Here is an 18,694-nt window from a genome sequence, read left to right as displayed (position 1 = left end):
GTCACACGGGCTGTGAGCCAGACACAAATTCTCAGTCACAGGGCTGCCTAAGTAGAATCCTCATTTGCACACATACATATATGTGTATGTATAAATATATAGGGGGCTACAAAAAATGGACAAACTGAGACTTACAGGCAGATTTCTGCAACCATTTGGGAAACCGTAGAGATAAATACTGCTTCTCCATGGCAATGGAGAAATGTTGGGAATGTTTGTTTTCATTCAGCTCATGTCTCACATGCTATACGAGCAAGTAAATGTACCTGCCTTACAGTTGATATATAGAGGTGTGGTTTGTTTTCCCCCGTGTGATTAAAGGTGTTCTGTTTGACAGTTTGGGTGGAAGGTGTCTAGGTGTCCTTTGTTTCTACTGAAGCAGTTGAAACAGAATGACTGATGGTCTGTTTTTTAATAAAGGGGAAATGTTTCCATCACCAAGCATTTTTAAAATAAAATTACTTTCATATTCAGGAAGCAGTTGGATTCCACTGTTAATGGAATGTTCTTCAGTTTAGTGTCTCAGTAGGAGGAAACAAATACTACAGAAAAGACAATAAATTTTAGCATGCAGGAAATATTTTGCTCCAAGTGAATTACTTATCCCTGCATACTACACCACATTAGAATTATTATTAAGGTACCTCTGTTATTTTTATATCTGATTTAACAGAGCCTACAAAGGCAGCTAATTGGAAAGCATCAGACTTTATGTTTTCATAAAGTAATTCTATAGTGAATAATTAATTTCTTTTAAAAGATAATAGTAAGTTAAGAGAAAAGAATTAAAGGTAGTACGGTCTTGGTTTGTTACTAGAAATCTTATTGCAGATAACACTGTTTCCTAAAATCAAATAAAGTTTGAGGGAGAAAGAAGGCATGTTTTGGACTATCTCTATCTGAGATTTTGTATTGTGATAATGATTCACGGTCCAGAAAAGGCTTTTTTCTACCTTTAAAAGGCTTTTTTCTCTGACAACTCCACCATGCATTACAGTGGTAGCATTTGTATATACTTGTTGACTGAAATGCTCCAAGAGTAACAGTGTTTTAATGGCAACAATGTTATTGTTAAAGCAGCAAATTAAAAAGTTAATTGGATATTATTTTATTTACATGTATATCTCCTTACAAACTAGAGGCCCACCTTTGAAGATGCTTTGAAGAAGAACTTCAAAGAAGTTAAGTCTGTATTTTGTATTGAGATATGCATGCAAATAAAATCAGATTCTTCTTTCTGAAAACCCTATTCAGTTAACATGAGATGGCAAGTCGGTTCTAAAGGCTTCCAAGACAGTGATGAAAGCACTGGGTCCTTTAGCTTCTATAATTAATTTCAGATACTGGCACCTTGTACTTATGGAATCCTGACACTGCTGTAGCATCACCTTCCAGAAAAGAGCACAGTCTGGGACATATCTGCTCATAGGAAGAAAAGTACTTATTGCTGGTTTGTGAGGAGCAGCATAACAAGGTGTGTATGTATCTATCAGCCAGATAAACAGGCAGAACAAAGCAGCAAAAGCAAAACTGAAATTATACATATAACTAATTACCACTAGATTGATATGGATGTAGAACTGTGTGTGTTAGACACTTGTATTCTTTACAGATTGGTGATGGATGTGTCCTCAAGAAATGTGACTGAAAATGTGTCAACATGTATACTTACTTTGTATCTCTCTCTCCCCACACTATCATTATGCTAAGTGAAGGAATACGATCATATATAAATATTTAGATTTATGTATTATTACTGATCAGTTTCCACATCTCTAGCATGAATAGTCCATTGAAATCAGTGCTGTTACACAAGAACAAGCAGTTTAAAACCTCCACCAGTATTGTGTGCTTATGAAGTGTTCTGATTGCAAAAAATCAAGACTCAATTAGCTACCAAGACATTAAATACATTACCTGCTTAAGAACTGAACAAATCTTTTACCTGAATGTGGATGAGGAATAAACAACCTCCTTGGGCCAGCAGTGTGGTAATTCAGGCAGTCAGAACATAGTGATGAGGAAGGAAGGAGGGAGAACAGAAGGGAATTGCTGAATCCCTGGGAAAGCAGCAGTCACACCACGAACTAGGCCTCTAAGGCCCAAATGTCCCTGGACAGCTCCACCTGTCCCCCACCCCACTGTCCAGAAGTCCAGGAGCCCCACCTCAGCACAGCCCAGGGACTTCAATTGCTGCTTAAGCTAAGCATCTCTAACTCTTTCTTCAGCTCTTGGATGGACACCTGGAAAATTATTTTTAAAGAATGTTATTAATATATTCACTAGTTAGTCTGGATTTCACATTCACAGTATCACGGAAGTAATTGTGCTTGGAAAGCACTTCTGAAGATCATAGCAACATGAGCTAACTCAGTTTGTAAGAGACAGGATGAGGTCTGAGTTAAGGCAGGTCAACTGTGTGCATAGACCAGGTTCCCAGATTTTATTCAGCCTCTCTCAAAAAACTTCCAGGATGAAATCTGCATCGATGATCTCTAGCAAAGCCTCCTCTTCAGAGCAGAGCTATTGCTACATCAGGCCAGATGTGCCTTTGTCTGGCTAGGCCTTGAAACCTTCAAGAATGGAGACTCTACAACCCCTGCAGACAATTTGTCCCAGTAGTGCATTACTATGCTGGTGATGAAGCTTTTCCTTATACAATTTTTAGTTGTTTAAAAACATGTTAATATTTCGTATGTGTTCAGTAGATATAGAAGCTGTTGTACAGTTACATTTACCTTTTTCTAAATTTTAAAATATTTGTAATATGAATTAAGATCCCCAATGAAAAAGCACTTTTAAACTGTACTTTAGTTGTTTTAGCAATCCCAATACTTCAACTGGAAAAGGAAGAAGTCTCTCATTGGCTCTGCCAGCACAACCAGTATTTCAGGTACAGTCCCAAACCTAATAAAATTTTTCAGATACTGTCAGGGATATAAAATGAAGATTATCCATAAATGCAGTGGTGGTTCCCTGGTGCTTAATGTGTTCTCCTTTAGAATTATTTCAAAATTGTTTCCATGGTTTTAGATGCTGGCATGTTGTAAAAAGAGTAGGGTTTTCTGAAGGATAAGGATGATAACTGATTTCCATCTCACACCACTCTCTTGCTTGGACAATGCTTGTTTACATGTTAAAATACATTATAATCAAATAATTCCATCTACATTATAATAAAATAATTCCATTTCACTAATTTTATCATAAAAATCCCTTTCTCACAGGACTCAACCCATTGAAAGACATGAGAAAAGGCTGGGATAAAATGGCACCACTTCTGCATGCATGTTCAGTAGTTAACAACAATGAACTTCATATGAGCTCTTAAAATGCATTAAAATAAATCTTCAGCAAATTCCTCCCCCTTGAGCAGCCTGCTGAATTATTTTTGCAGGTACTCACTGAGCTACTCACTGTTTACAATCACTCTAAGATTATTATCATGGTATTTACAAAATTCTATGAAAATTAGCTAAAATGAACCCTTGTCAACCAAAATGGGGAGTAAATTCTAGAAACAAGACCAGATCAGAAAACATGTGACAAAAGGTTCTTCTTATCTACAGCTGGAGATGGATTAGTGCAAAGGATGGTTTCTGGTGTATATTATAGAAGTAATATTTAGAAAGGATTGTTGGATTTTATTTAAGGCAAGATTGGTAACACCTGTTCTTGGCAGGCACCTGCTCTTTTCCACTTTTAAATATTGAATAATATTTATGATTAATTTCGTACTACAAGATAGAACATGCAGCTCACATCACAAACAATCAATGCACATCCTTTGTTTTCTGTAGCCTGTTTTTTAAGCTGTTCAGTAATTTATCACAAGAGGATCATAATGGAGTAAGACCTTGCAGGAAATAAAACCCGATAGTCTTATGGCCACAATTGAAATAAAATACTTGTTGGGTTGTTTTAATAGTTTGGCTAAGTGCCTACAAAAATGGGTTTATTTTCTTTGCCAGTATTTACACTTCATGTCAGCAAGAAGAAACTACTGTTCATATTGTCTCCATGAGATGCCACTGAACAATATTACCAGTACAGAGTAACCCAGGCCAAGGAAGGTTAAGTAAATAAAGTTTAACTTTTCTAAGCAATTTCAGCCTCACCTCCACTATGTACAAACATAGGCTTGAGGACATAATCAGCTGTACACACATCTGAATGTCATGGGCAAGAATCCCAATGGTGTGAGACTCTGTACAAACTCAGGGAGCAAATAAACACAACTCCTATCACACAAGCCTTAAACCAGATGGATACAACACAAAAGAGGAAAAAGGAAATGTAGATTCCTGTAGATAACCTGTATCTACATAATCCACTATGTTAAAGATTCTGCTGGCATCAGGGTAATGATGAATTCATAGCTTACAGGAAAGAATTTGTAGGTAATTTTTTTTTGGGTGGATCATTTGTCTTAAAAGAAAATTGGTCAAACGTACAGTTTTATTTTTAGGCCACACAATACAAAACTATCTCAAATATGTGCTTTTTCTTCCTTTTTTTTTTTTTTTTTTTTTTTTTTTTTTTTTTTTTTTTCCCTAATGGTAAACTCCACATCCAAAATGATAAGCCTCATTTGAAAACTTCAATTCAGGAAAATCTAGTAATTTTTCCAAGTGAGATCTGTGAAGATTCTGCTTTCAAGAACTGTGAAGGCAAGCAGCTAGGCTTCCTTTACTGAATGTGCTAAGAGTATGAAATACAGCTCTCATAATTACAGTTATAGAAATAAACTTGTATTCTAGAAATATAATTCAGATTATTATCTTAATATCGAAGTAGAATTGTGAGTTATTTGCAGTCTGCAATTTTTCCTGGTCAGATTTGTAGTTGGCCTCAAGTATTTCTCTGTGTTGTTTAGAAAATTGAATTTCCTCCCCACTCTATAGCTTGGTGGCTTAGGACAAATAAAACTGCTTTGATGTTTTAAGAGCCTCAAGTGACTTTTTTTCCAGGCTAAAAGATAAGTTGCTGAGAAGTTCCACTGACTAAATGTCTGTTCTCTGAAAACATACATTGGAACATTGGAAAGCATGTTAGTAATTTCAGACTCTGTTTTGTTAGACATATACAAATGCAGAACTAAAACCAAACACAAATCCATTCCCTAAAGAGAATAAGTGTACACAGAAATATCCTTACATAAAACTGTTTCCAAGCAATGCAGTCACTAAACAGTATTCTAAAGTTTTCTTTTTAATATGATTTTACTCCAGTAACTCTAATTAGCAAAGGAAAAATTAACCATCTGAAGTATTTTTCTTTGCATTGGAAATGCTAAAAAGGAATAGCAGCTAGAGTTCTCAGCTCCAAACAGGACAACTGTGACAGTGGGCACCATATTGATGTAGGATAAAGAGGGCCTTTGGAGAAATATGTTTAAGGCTAAAATATGAAGTTTTAAATAAATCAGTGATGGAATACAGTGGGCATGTGAGCAGAACCGTTTCACTGAAGATAATTGTTTATAGACTAATAGTTAATTATAGTATGGTCCAGTAGATATTTGGCAGAAGAATTCTGTTTTAAGGTTTCCTTAAATTATTGGTAATAGAATAATGGGTTTAAATGATACCTCCTTTAAAGGGATATTATTAAGCTCGCCCCTCTTCCCCCCCCCCCCCCCCCCCAGCTATTTGGAAAGCATGGTAAAGAGTTATAGAGTTCAGTGGAAAATAACTGACTATATGGCTTCAATGGATTGTGGATCACAAAGACTGTGATACTATTTGGAACTGCAGTAGCAGCTATCATTAAATGCAAAGCACAGAAAAACTGACACGGCAAAGAGACAAATTGGAATCATTGTAACATTATTTCTTTGGTTTTGTTTGTGTTTTATTTCTTTTTTTCTATATATGTACAACCTGGGATTAAATATTTAAACTTCTGGAAAGAGACCACAAGGGTAAGTCTTGGAAGGAAGCTAAATGCAATCAACTTTTCCTTCTAAAGAAGCTGTTCCTGAAATACACTGAAATTTAAATTTTTTACACTTTCTTCTACCTCATTTCTAAGAAAAACAAAACTCAACTTCTTTAGCTGGATTTCACTGTATTTAAAAGTTGATTTCTATGCTATTAAGCAAAGCATAGTATGATTTTTTTCTTGAACTAAAAAGTTATTTTGCTAGAAATTATTAAAACTGGACATGTTCATAATCCTCTAAGGCATGTGTACTCTGCCAAATCTGAAAACACTTGGAAGAGAAAGGGGGTCTATCTTGCATACTGTGCTACATTTTTTTCCCTGATTTATGAACAAGACACTGATGCTTAGCTTGTACAGTTTGTTGGGTCCATGCAGTGAAATAAACACAGCTGCATTTATTACAGTGATTGCATCATCACATATTTGGTACTCCCAAACTTCTGGGAACAGTGTGTGCTAAAAATCCTAGTTTCCTTTACCGTCTCTGTTACTCTCAATTTATTTTATATTTAATGTAAGGCTTTAGTTTGTATAAGTTAGATATTTTAGTAGTAATGATTCTGCAACAAGAGAATCAGTAATTTAGATCAGAACCACAGTAATTTAGATCATTTGCACCAGTTGTAAAGAGTGGTACTGCCATTGCATAGTTCATAGAAAATACAAAGGTGCCACTTGTCACAGGTATTGCTTTGAGTGATCCTCAGCTCAGCTACTCCATGTAGCATAGTCTTTACTACTCAGTGTAATTTCTAGATAGCCATAATGCCACCCATTTTCTAAAATATTATTTTGGAATAAGAATATATTTTATTCTACTTTATTAGCAATATGCCAGTCATTGAGACTGACTTTATACATAAACAAAACCACAAGCTTTGCAGCACAAACACATTGTATTTCATCACAAACATCACCAGGTAGATGAAATTGTGCAAAGGAAAATAAAGAATGCAGCCAGAGACCTTTAATAATCTACCACAGTGACAAAGTGTTCCCAAATTAATATTTAGGAAGAAAAAAAAATAATTCTGGCATCATGTAAATATCCTGAACATGGATAGTATGCTAAATGTATTTAGGAAATATTTTGTATTTTTTTTTTTATCTGAAAATGGAGAGGGGAGCTTAGACAGTGGTGGAGTCACAGATTTCTGCACACACAACCACTATAATTTCACCAGTGACTGTTTCAGCCATGGTGGAGGTCCCAGGGACAAGTCATGTTCACTCACAAGGAAGAGAATGGGGAAATCTGTGCTGTTTGATAGAGGGTTTTTCATGCCCTGCGTTTTTTCAGTGACTAAACTCTGCATTTTGTTTATGAGGCAGAAGCTCAAAACTAATTCATGAATGACTGGCATACCATCCATTTGTGCTCATAACTGAAATGAAACAGGGTGGCATCTTTTAAAAAAATGTTATCTGTATAGTTTAAAGAAGTACTTTGCTGTAGCTGTAATCCCTGTTGGTAGCAAGCTAATAACTAAGGAGAAATTCAGTTCTGCTTTGGTGACCAGTACAGTCTGCATGTTTGGGATGCAATTAAGAGGCTTTTATCCGTTGGATGTATTGTTTACCCTGAGTCCTGAGGCATTCATTTGAGAAGATAATCAGCTCTGTTAAAAGAATACCACTTCATCTTGTTTGATGGAATGTTTTTTTAAATTGTTTTAGAATTTTATACAGTGTTTAGTTAGTGCATCAAAATGTAAACTTCATGTAATTGCTTCAAAAGAGACCCAATATAATACAATTAGAGAAGACATAAATGTGGTCAGTGTTCTAGATAAATAAAAATTATATACAGAACTTACACAAGCTTTCAACATGATCTGTTTTCATTAAAGCTAAGGAGAGCAGCAAATTACTTTAGTCAGCATTTATGAAATTTCCATATGTTTATTCTGATTTTCAGTTGATAATTTTTGTAGCCTTTGTTTTTCCCTATGAAGGTTTTCTTGCACAAAAAAATGACATATGTATTCCTGTTGTACAGTCACTGGCTGTTTGCATACCTGTAGCTATGTAACTGTGTAATAATGAATAGTTATACCTGACTTAGATTAGATATAAGGAAGAATTTTTTCATGGTGAGGGTGATGGGGCACTGCAGCAGGTAGTCCAGAGAAGCTGTGAATGCCCCATCCCTTGAAATGGTGAAGGTCAGGGTGCATTGGGCCTTGAGAAACCTGGTCTAGTGGAAATTGTTCCCACTTTATCAATTAAAAAAAAAAAAATCAGAAGTTTTTCTGCTATGCAAGAAGTGGGAGTGCAGAATGCCCTTTATTAGGAGACACAGAAATGCCTCAACCAAATAAAGAAAATTAGTATGGCAATTCTGAAAGCACTATTATTGACCCATTGAGATAATTTCTCAGCAACTTTGTTTCTCTTTGGGGACATATAGGTTGGGATTATTTCAATTTTCCAAGAAGTGGAGTCTTAAAGGCAGGTTGTGTCCGAATTCCATACAACCACATTCACTGGCAGTCTTTTTTTTGCACTCTGCTCAATTGAGCATCAGGACCAAAAACCTCTGTTGACCACTTGAGTTCTGAAGGGGCTGTTATGCTATAGTTGTGTTTTCCTAGGCTCTGTGATCTCTTGTATGTGTTTCTATTCACAGTCTCGATTGCCTCAACTGTTCGGCTTCCCTGAGGATGGTCCAATATACTGCTGTCTTGAAGTGCAAAGGACACATTTTCCTGCAATTTTTTCACAGCATGTCAGCTGCCTCTTTTCATGCAGCAGAGCTGCAACTTTTCTACCCTGATGACATCAGATGCTTGCAGAGCAATTTTCAGATCATGCCTCTGTGAGCAGGAATGGAAGGAAGGAAGCAGGGGTGGGAGGGCTCCTCTTTTAGAGGCAAAGAGCTGCTACACGTTGTTGGTGTGCAGTTGAATCATATCCTTAGGCCATCACGACTACCGCTTCCTAAACGGTGTCATTCCCACTGCAGTTAGCTTTGATTGTTCCATTGCACTACTAGTAGCATGGCTTTTATCCAAAGACAACTCTGAATAGATAGAAAACTGAGAAAGGGTTTGAGAGGTTACAGGCAGGTTGAACTGTATGCTGACCCTCACACTTCTGTAGATAGGCAGAACTCTATAGCAAAGAAAAGCTCGGGCCAGCTAAGCAGAACAACCCAAGGTCTAATCCACAAGCTGGGCAGACTTGAAGAATAAGTTCCAGCTTAATGTTGGGACTGAAAGAAAAGATCACTAGGACTGATGCAACAAACCACTAACCTTTAAGAGAGTGCTCAAGAAAATACTGAACTCATCTACCTTGAAAGTGTGAATACATCTACTCAATTCTTTGAATAACATGGATGAAAGTGTTGGAATTACACTGCTGCCTTTGTTTAACATTGACAATAACATGTTGAAGGAAATTAGAAAAAAGCACTACAAAACGAAACAGAAAATGCAGCCCAGTTCCAGGCTTCATGTAAGTGTGTGATCCAGGACAAGGAGAGCTTGGGGTTCACAAAAATTAGAAATTATTAATGCTCAGGAAAACAGGAGGTTGTAAGTAACCTGTGTCAGAGAGAAACCTGTCATCATCAGAGAAGTTTCGCTATTAGTTTTAAAAGAATATCCACAAGATTATTTTTTCTTGACAAATAAGGTCTTTTGGACATTCAGGGTATGAACTCAAACATGCAAAAATACCAGTTCCTGATATTGGTAATCTGGAAGAAAACTAAGGACTGAAAATTCTGCTGCATAGTCAGGCAAAGGTGATCTGTTGCCTAATGTAGGAGTGTAGAAGTTTGGAGAAACTGAGCAAAGCAGCTATAAATTTTTTAGCTATAATTAATTTTATAATTTGATATTTATATAATGCACAAATAGTATGTACTCATGAGGGACAAAAAAATTCTGGTGCCATTTGACTTCCTCGAGAATCATATCTACTCCCATTTGTTGCCTGTCTTATGCAGGTTTCCTTGAAAAGGGTTTTCTACTAAGACAGATGGCTACATGATGATTAAAAGAGCCCAGTGACCCAGTAAGACTGAAAGCACCCACATACTTTTGGTTAACCAAGAAAGAATAAAATGTCAGAACTTTTCTCACAGAATTGTCTCTGTTTTAAGCTTACACCAAACTTCAACAGCTCAACAGCTAGAGTAAGTAAAAAATACATAAGCTGGCTTTGTCTAGGACATTGAGCTTGCTTTCTCCACTACAAACAAGCGCTCATTAGAGCTGCTCTGAGAGTGACCAATAAATGTCCTCCTCCATCCTTACAAGTTACACTGTTGTTTCTGCAATCCATTTTGGTTGGGTTTTCCTAGCCTACACAGGCAAATAGCTTCAATCTGTGGGATAAAATACAATGGATGAGCTTGGTGATCCCAGCTGACTACATGTAAACTACCCTCTTGGCACAAAAGTGCCATTTCAGGAAGAGCTGCCTGATGTTACATGGTTGGCCATGTGACTTTTTTCCTACTGCTGACCACTTGCTTCTGAGAGCCCAAAGGGATTGCAGAAGTAAGCCAGGGGAAGAGCAGTGGGTGATGAGTAAGTGCCAAAAGACTTCTTCTGTTTCTTGAAGTAGAACATGAAAGTTATTAGGTCTTTAATTTGGTAATTTAACTTGAGGCTTAAAAGGCCAGAGGATGAAAGCTACAATTCAGACATAATGAACTTTCCAGTGACCTTGAACTTTGATTAAAAATATTGGCTTGAAATATTTAGTGGAATCTGCTGTCCTTTTGTCTACCTTTCTCCTTTGTCTCCCATTTTCCTATGCTCTGTTCCTCTTCTGAAAGGATCTGCCACTCCTGACTGAGGATATTTGGAGGTGTGAGACCCAGAACACCGGGTTACAGCTCTGCCAGGTGTAGCTGTGCAAGTGGCAATGACTGCTGCCCACTGAGCTCACAGATCTCCTTCTCCAGTGGATGCAGCTACATGGAAAGCTGCCTCTTGCTCCCACCAGTTACACAATTGCCAAAAAACCGCACAGTGTGAGTACGCGGGGCCATGATGAGCTCACCCAAGGACGGGGGTGGCTCCCCGTGGGCAGCATCCTGCCAGACAGCAGGGACAGCACCAGGGCGGGCACCTCCCGGCCAGCCGTGTCTGCCTTGGCTCAGTGTCCCCCTGGCCAGCAAGAGATTTAAAAGGGTCAGGAGCATCCTCGCAGCTCTGCCAGAAGAGCAAACCTCTTCCAGTTATAACCTCTGGAAACAGACAATAGGCATGGCTACCTGAGGGCAATGGGGCGTCCCTAAGAAAGTCTGTGCTTTTGCTGAATGTAGAAATTTTAAATGCTTTTTTTTCAGCATGATGAATGCTTCAAACCCCCAACTCTGTAAGTATTTAAGCTTCATTTTCTTTCCTATGTCTCTTCCTTTTGCACAGAAAGAAACAACCTTCACTGGTTTCAGTTAACCTATCTTCATATTTCAGTCATTCAATATTTACATTTTTTTACACTTGTTTTCTTTTCTGAGTATTCCATGTGGTAACAACCCATCCCAGAAAAACAGACCATTTAAATTATTGAGAAAAGAAGTATTGTTCCGGAATAAACACAGAGAATTAGTATTTCAAGAACATCAGTGTATTTAAAATTCAGATTTATTTCTTAACTTGGCTTAACTGGCAGTCCTAAAAACACCTTATTTTATGATACATTATTCCCACCAGAAATATTCAAGCTGTCACAGGAATTAATTTGCAAACAGAAGAACCAGTGAAATAGGTAAAGTAGACTTCACTGGCAGTGAAATCTCATTCACTCACAGTAGCTAAGGTTCCTTACTGCATTTAGGTGTTTTAGCTTTGATTTCTGGCTATTATTCTCCCTGTGCTCAGATCTGTTCTAAGTACATTTTCCTGCTTACAGATAAGAACGTGCAAAAATATTTGCAACATCAGGATGTGATCCACATTTTCAGAAAAAGAAAAATAGACTGGTAAATGTAATTTTCTGAAAGTACCTATTAATAAAGTTAAAAATTAGTAATTTCCAATCAAACAAACACACAGCCTTATGATATCCTCCCTGGCAGATTGTTGCTGTGGGTTCTTTCCAGCTGACACCTGAACTAACCTCTTTGCTCACTTTCTTCCTACTGTGTTTTATATTGAAGTCCACCTCATTGATGGTACTCCTGTTGTATAAACACACCATACAAAGAATCACTCCTCTCCATTCAAATATGCCAGTGTACAGGATGCATTTTAATCAAACAACTACCCCAAACAAGCATGTCTAAAAATTAATGAAAACGTTATGTCCAAAAATAAAACCAGGAGAGTTCAATATGACAAAATGACTGCTTCCCAACCTCTGATAATCAATCCTAACAGCTTCCCCATTGCAAAACTAATTATTTAGATTCCCTATGTGCTTAAACACCATTTTGCCTGTTTGCACCATGTTCTTCTCACCAGTTTCTATAAATATTGTACATGTGCACTCAGTGGTACTGTCTGTAACACCAAACCAGAGGGAGCATTCCAAGTTGCAAAGTTATCCATTGGTAACCTGTTTGGACAGAGGTGTTAAGAAAGAAAGCTTTGTTCTTTATTTTTTAAACACTAGATGGCATTGCTTCCCCCGCCCCCTCCCCGCCCAGGGAATACTTGAAGATGAAACTTGCCTTGATTAAGGTAAGAGAAAAATTAGTGGTTTGCCAGTTTTGATATGACTATCACCCTTACAAGCCTTTCCTGTAAAGCTTAACTCTTGAGTGTACCACCAAGCCTTTGGTTTGTATTCCTCTGTCTGCAGCCCCCATACTTCTCCATGCACTAAAGAATTTCTGAAACACTACTGGTGGAATGGTTTCCTTCAGGTTTCCTTTAAGTAATGAACACTAAAGCTACAGATGATGCAGGATATTTGTTACATAGGCTGTGCGTCCTCAACATGCTAATGAAGGTGGATACATCCCTGGACCTTTCCTTCTCCAGCTGATTCTCTTTCTTTCATCACATATATTCATGAGCTACAGCAGGAGCCAAGACAAGCTATGAGGCAGGAAGGAACTATACAACCACTTTTCCCCAGGGCCCTTTCCCACAAGAGGAGAGGGGTTGGGTTCCTCTCTTTATCATATAGCAGGAGCCAGAGCCAGTAGGGCATTGTCCAATTAAAATTAAATAGCAGCTGTTGACAGTTGCTTGTGGGCTAAATTGATTCTGTGGGGAATAGCTCATTAGAGCCGTCATCTCCATGAAGAGCTGACTGTGTCCTAAGCACGGGGGCTTCGGTGGCTGGAACCTGCCTTGGGTTCACACCAGCATTATGTGCAGCGTTTGGTACTGCCACACTCGGTGTCACGGGCCAGACTTTCCTTCTCCTATCTTAGTGTATATCTTACTAAAAATTAACCACAGTGAACGCGCCGTTCCCAGACGGGCTGCTCTTCTTTGCCTACCTTGGAGCAGCACCTCTGGCCTGACCCGCAGCACGGCAGGGGAAAGGGCTGAGGCGAGCCGTGCCCCCTCTGTTCCTTGGCCCCTTTTGCCGAGCAGGGGCGGCCGGACGGGCTGGCCTCTCCCTGGGGAGTCCCGCTGGACCGAGCGCCGCGGGGCCGGGCCGGGAGCAGCTACCTTGGCTGGCCGGGAAGGGTGAGGCTCCAGTTCGGGGAGCCACAGGTAGGCGGCGGCCTCCTGCTTTTCCCAGGTTCGTGGGAGGTTTTTCCCCCCTCCCTTCCCTCCTCCTCTTTTTCCAGCTCTCGCTTTCCGGGTTGGGAGTTTGGTGCGTTCAGAAAAGTGCCTGCAACGGCGCGGGGTTCCCCAGGTGGAGCTGGTCCGGGCTTTCTCTCCCCTCCTCCTCTGGCTGGCTTTCCTCCTTTGTGGCCGCATCCAGGGCGCTTCAGTCCCCCTCCCACGCTTCCTCTTTCCCTCCCTCCCCGCCTCATCCTCACTTCGGGGAGAGAAAGCCGGGCTCTTTCCTGTCTCCCGGCCGGCCCGGGCTCTCACCGCGCCCGCCGTGCGGCGGTGCTGCGCCCCGCTCCGCTCCCCCTCCTCTCCCCTTCCCTCCCGTCCCCTCCCTCCTCCCGGGGCCGCTCCCGCCTCCGGGGGCCGCTCCCGCACATGGGCGCCGCGCGGGGCTCCCCCCCAGCCCCGCAGCGCCTAGCCCGGCCGCCTCCCTCCCGCCCCGATTCATTTGTTGTTGTGCTGTTCTCTCTCTCTCCCTCCCTCTCCCTTCTCTGAACTTTTGTCACCGCGGCCGCTGCGCGGATGAAGACTTTCCGCGCCGGGGACGCCTAGCTCTCCCCGCCACCCCTGCCGCTGCCGTGCCCCGCGCTGCTCCCCGTGCCCGGCCGCGATGCCGTTCCCCCTGCGGACCCTGGAGCCGCTGAAGCTGTGCAGGTTGGAAGAGGCCGGCGGGGATGGCGCGGAGCGGGGCGGCCCGGCGCCCGGGGACCACGCCGGGACGGCGGAGGGGGGCGGCGGGCGCCGCCGCGGCGCGGTGCCGCTCTTCGGGACGCTGGAGCAGGTCAGCTCGTACGCGCTGGTGTCGCTGCTGATGCAGCTCTCCGACCTCTCCCGCTGCGCCGGCGACATCTTCGGCGGGATCCTCAGCGAGGCGGACTCCCTGTGCCACCGCAACGCCCGGCTCCAGCGCCGCCTCGGCGCCCTGGAGGAGCTCCTCGCCCGCCTCGACCACCGCAAAGTCAAGATCCGTGAGTACCACCCTTGCCCAGCGCTGCGAGCTCGTCCGGGTCGGTGGCGGGCGGCTCGGGGAGCGGGAGGACCGGCAGGAGGGCGGCCGCCCGGTGGCGGAGCTGTTGGCGCGACAGGCTGGGCTAGTTTGTGATTTATTTGAAAATAGGAAGGAAACGGGGACACCTAAGCATCCTCGTCTCTCTTTTCCCGTGCTCCGGGGCGGCGGCCGCCCCGGGCCCGCCGCGGCTCCTCCCGGGCCCCGCCGGTGCCCACGGGCTGTAGCGCGGCGCTGCTCATCCCCTCCGGGACACCGCGACCCCGGGCTCCGTGCCGGTGGCTCCGGCCCTGGATGTCGCCGGCCCGTGCGGGAGGGACGGTGTCAGCGTGCGGGGCTGGCGGCTGCGGGTGTTCCCCCAGAGCTCCTGCGCGGCGGAGCCCTCCTCACCGGGAGAACGTGTCCGCGGGCGGGAGCGGGCTGGCCGGGGGCGCCAGCGCCGGGAGCCGAGAGCGCTGTGATCCCGGGGGAGTTTGTTTATGTGCTTACGCCGGGTATGCGCTAGGCTTGGGATCAGCCGAGCTTCTGACAGTTCAGCCTACATGCCTGATTAATTCTTTTGTATGTGCATGGAAAGACCTCAGTAAATAGAAACCTGGATGTATTTTGCAGCTGGTTTTGTGTCTCTCGGTTCTCTCGAGCTTCTGTTCTTTGTGCAGAGCTGATCTCAAACTTTGAAATTTCAACTTCATATGGAGCCCAGGCAGCAAGATGCAGATTCGGCCACGGATTCCTAAGCAGTGGCAGCATGGGAGGCTGTTCTTAAGTTTCTTTCACAGCCTGTAAAGTGGCCCTTAGAAGTAACTAATTGTACACCTATACAGAACTATAGGAAAAGGTGGTGGGGTTGTGTTGTTGTTGTTTTTGGTTTTTTTTTTTTTCCTGAGCTTGGTCCAACTTTGGAGAGAGGATCCAGTAAAAATTGCATCTGGTACATGAAGTTTTGTTTATGCGTGACCAAGCTCCACACAGACAATGTGGGAGATGGCTTGCAACATCAGCTTAGCTTTCTCAATGTGCTGGAAGCATTCAGGAACCCAAATAATCGTGTTGCAACTTTTGTGGCAGCTATATAAGGTATAAGCCAAATTTAAATAGGGTTGATGCTCAGAGACCACTGACAGTTTTCTTCTAACTGGAAGTAGAAAGGTTCCTTTCCATATGGCACACTTATGAGCAAAATTGATAAGGAAGTCAATTAATTGATAATTTCAGAAATAAGATTTAAAGGGTATGACCCTGTATGGACAACTTACCTGTTTCATTGCAGAAGTATTCCTTATGGTATACTTGAGTATGTGATTTCTCTGGGGGAGGACACCATCATCATCCATACCAAACCTTGTGGTTTTTAAGTGTGAGGCTAAAGTTTTGTGCTAACCAGTTTTACTTTTTTAGGAGCTTTATTACTGAATGATAAACTGAAGGACCACTTCTTCCTCACCAAGACAAGTATAACCTTTTCTGCCAATATAGTTGTGTTAATTAGGCGTGGCATGGTGCTGTCACACTTGAAATGCAAGTGTGTTATTACTGGGTATACCTGCAGTATAGTGGTATATTAAATTGATTGCCTGATAGGAAGCAATATTTATTTATCTCAGTTTAAACAGGATGCTAATGATTACCATACATTGATGCAATGTATATAAAGGCACTGATGCAATGTATATTAAGGCTACTGCTGCACTGTGCAAACCCTGAAATTCTGTGTGTCAGACTCTTAGTGATTGTATTCTTTCTTAGTCATGCTTTTGCACAAATTATATATTCATTAATTTTTGTTGTTGTTTTTATAACTCAGTTTTTTGGGCTAAGCCTGTTATTACTTTTAATTTGATGGTCTTTGCTCTTGTCATTGTGATGCCCAAAATGATGCAATTCTGATGTTTGGCATTCTCTGTTTGGTTTTAAATTCTTTGCTAAGTGTCATGTCTTCTATTCATTCAGTTTTGCTACTTGAAATCTCATTGCTGCTGCTATATTCACTTTTCAAAGATCTCATTCATTTAAGTCTAAGAGAATTAATGATTATTTTGTTCTAATTTTTTTGGTGTTTTGGTTGGTTGGGGGTTTTTTTGTTGTTGTTGTTGTTTGTTGGTTTGAGGGTTTTTGTTTTTGTTTTGTTTGTAAAGTAAGATTATTTTATTTACCCATTGAATCACTAGGAATTGATGTGTAGGCTGATATTGACATGAAGCTGCACATAAAGCCATGACAGTTCCTATAGGCTTTCTAGATACTGCTGTTTGGTCAAGGAGATCAGGTAGGATGCTCAGTTGCAGTTAGAGTCATGAACATCTCTGTAACACAAGCCATCAAGACTTGTCTTCTAATTTGACCCTGTTCCTGACATTAAAGGGAACTATATGGAAAAAAAGAAAATGGTTTAATAATGCTGTCTTTATCTGGGGACAAGAGCAAGGGGGATTTTTCCTTCCAATTTTTGAAGTCTCATGGAGAAAGCTGTTTGCTGTTGCAGGATGTAAGAACAAGGATTGTATAATTGCTTTCCCATTTACTAGGATTTTACTGTTCATAAACCTTTTCAGATATTGTAAATTACTGCACCTTTTGTGGTGCACAAGTATACACACAGGTGCAGGACGACATTTTGTCAGATAACTTAAATAATTTGCTTCTGCATTCAGAATGAGGGGATAGGACATTGTACACCTGCTTTTCAAACCATGGGTAATTTCTTCTGGAATAAATGGCTTTTTTTCTCTTTGTGGGGCCCAGTCAATAATTTCCTCTTGCAGCTGAAGGTCCCAGAACAACTTTTGAGATCCCAGCATGATGTTGTATGTGAAGGATCATACAAGGTCCTTCCCATACAAGGAAGGACCATTTGAAGAAAACTTCAAATCTGGGTTATGACCACTTTTTGGGAAGTAGCTGCAAACTGGCAGCTGGTATAAGATATGCTATGTGTGTCCGTGGTGCTTGGGAAAGAACATAATTTGAAATTGTGGGGTTTTTTTTATTTTATTTTTGCATTATCATCGTTTTGTTTCAAAGTAAAGTTTGCATGCAGTACCCTTCAGATAGCAGGAGTCCATCAGTGTTTGTTCCTCAGTGAGCATGGGCAGGGGTGTGAGGGAGGGAAAACAGGCAGAACAAAGCTCTTTGTCTTCACTTAGTCACTCTCTGCAGTCATTGACTGTGCTTGCTGGTCTGTCTGTACAGCGTGTCCTTGTGTGTGTAGGATCCATATGCTCCTAGATCTAGATATTAGAGTATGAATAGGTAAATGTGTCTCAGATGATCTCTGATGTTTCTCTTCTGTTACATTCTCGCTGGTGCTCTGTCGTGAATGCATTAGTACAAGGCCATCCATTCACTGCTTCACGTGGGAGAGAGCTTTCTGAGGTGGCAAACTGGTTAAGGATGTGCTGCAGTGCAGTAGGTGCTGTGTCTTTGCAAACCTTACTAGGGATAAACTTCCCCATGTCTGGAATTCAGCCATGCCCTTCAGCTGGGGGAGGCCTCCTTTCCAAGGGTTTTGTACTGGTGTGCCACACATACTCGGAGAGTTTAATTTCATGTCTGCTTCAGCACTTTGAAGGTTGCTTTCAGATGTATGCTGTCTTGGTGATGGCTGAGTTTTCAGAGTCACTAGCATGATTTTGCTTTCTCTGGTTTAGTTTAGCTGTCTTTAACTTTTTTGTTTTACAGTGGCAGAGAAGCTTCTTTTTATATCCCCCCAACTGAGAAAATTGTGTTTGACTTGATTTCAATACAAGGCTATTTTTAAGGCCAGTTGGTAAAATGGTTTCCTGACATGTATTTGAGCTTTGCATAATGAGCAGGGTGTTGTGCCACAGGAAAGGAAATCAAAATATGATGAGACACAGCCCTATGGGCTGATGACTGGTTTATAACTCATTGTGATGGGAGGCACTAATGGCTCAAGGTGGTTCATAAAACTCAAATGTAGTATGCAGTACTTGTGACCTTAGTTCAGCTGCACTAGTCACATCTAGAGAATTAATTAGATTCAGTACATTTTTAAACAGTCTTTCATCAGGTTTTCATTAAG

At 41.4% G+C, this 18,694-nt stretch overlaps 1 protein-coding gene across 5 annotated transcripts in view; it reads left to right on the top strand.

Annotated features, from left to right (window-relative positions):
• The first annotated feature begins 14,094 nt into the window (after window positions 1-14,094).
• NHSL1 (NHS like 1) overlaps window positions 14,095-18,694 on the top strand; it is a 180,291-nt gene continuing 175,691 nt past the window's right edge. For 2 of the 5 annotated variants that reach the window (XM_021553098.3, XM_021553097.3), the window contains exon 1: window positions 14,095-14,614. In XM_021553098.3, the coding sequence (XP_021408773.2) occupies window positions 14,257-14,614 (358 nt within the window). In that variant the 5' untranslated portion in view covers window positions 14,095-14,256. The remainder of the gene's footprint in view (window positions 14,615-18,694) is intronic. The other 3 variants (XM_021553101.3, XM_021553100.3, XM_021553107.3) reach the window with 2 other exon arrangements.

Source organism: Lonchura striata, chromosome 3 (assembly GCF_046129695.1).
Source record: "Lonchura striata isolate bLonStr1 chromosome 3, bLonStr1.mat, whole genome shotgun sequence".
Taxonomy (NCBI): domain Eukaryota; kingdom Metazoa; phylum Chordata; class Aves; order Passeriformes; family Estrildidae; genus Lonchura; species Lonchura striata.
The sequence above is the reverse complement of the archived record's forward strand: the minus strand, read 5'-3'. Positions and strand labels throughout refer to the sequence as shown.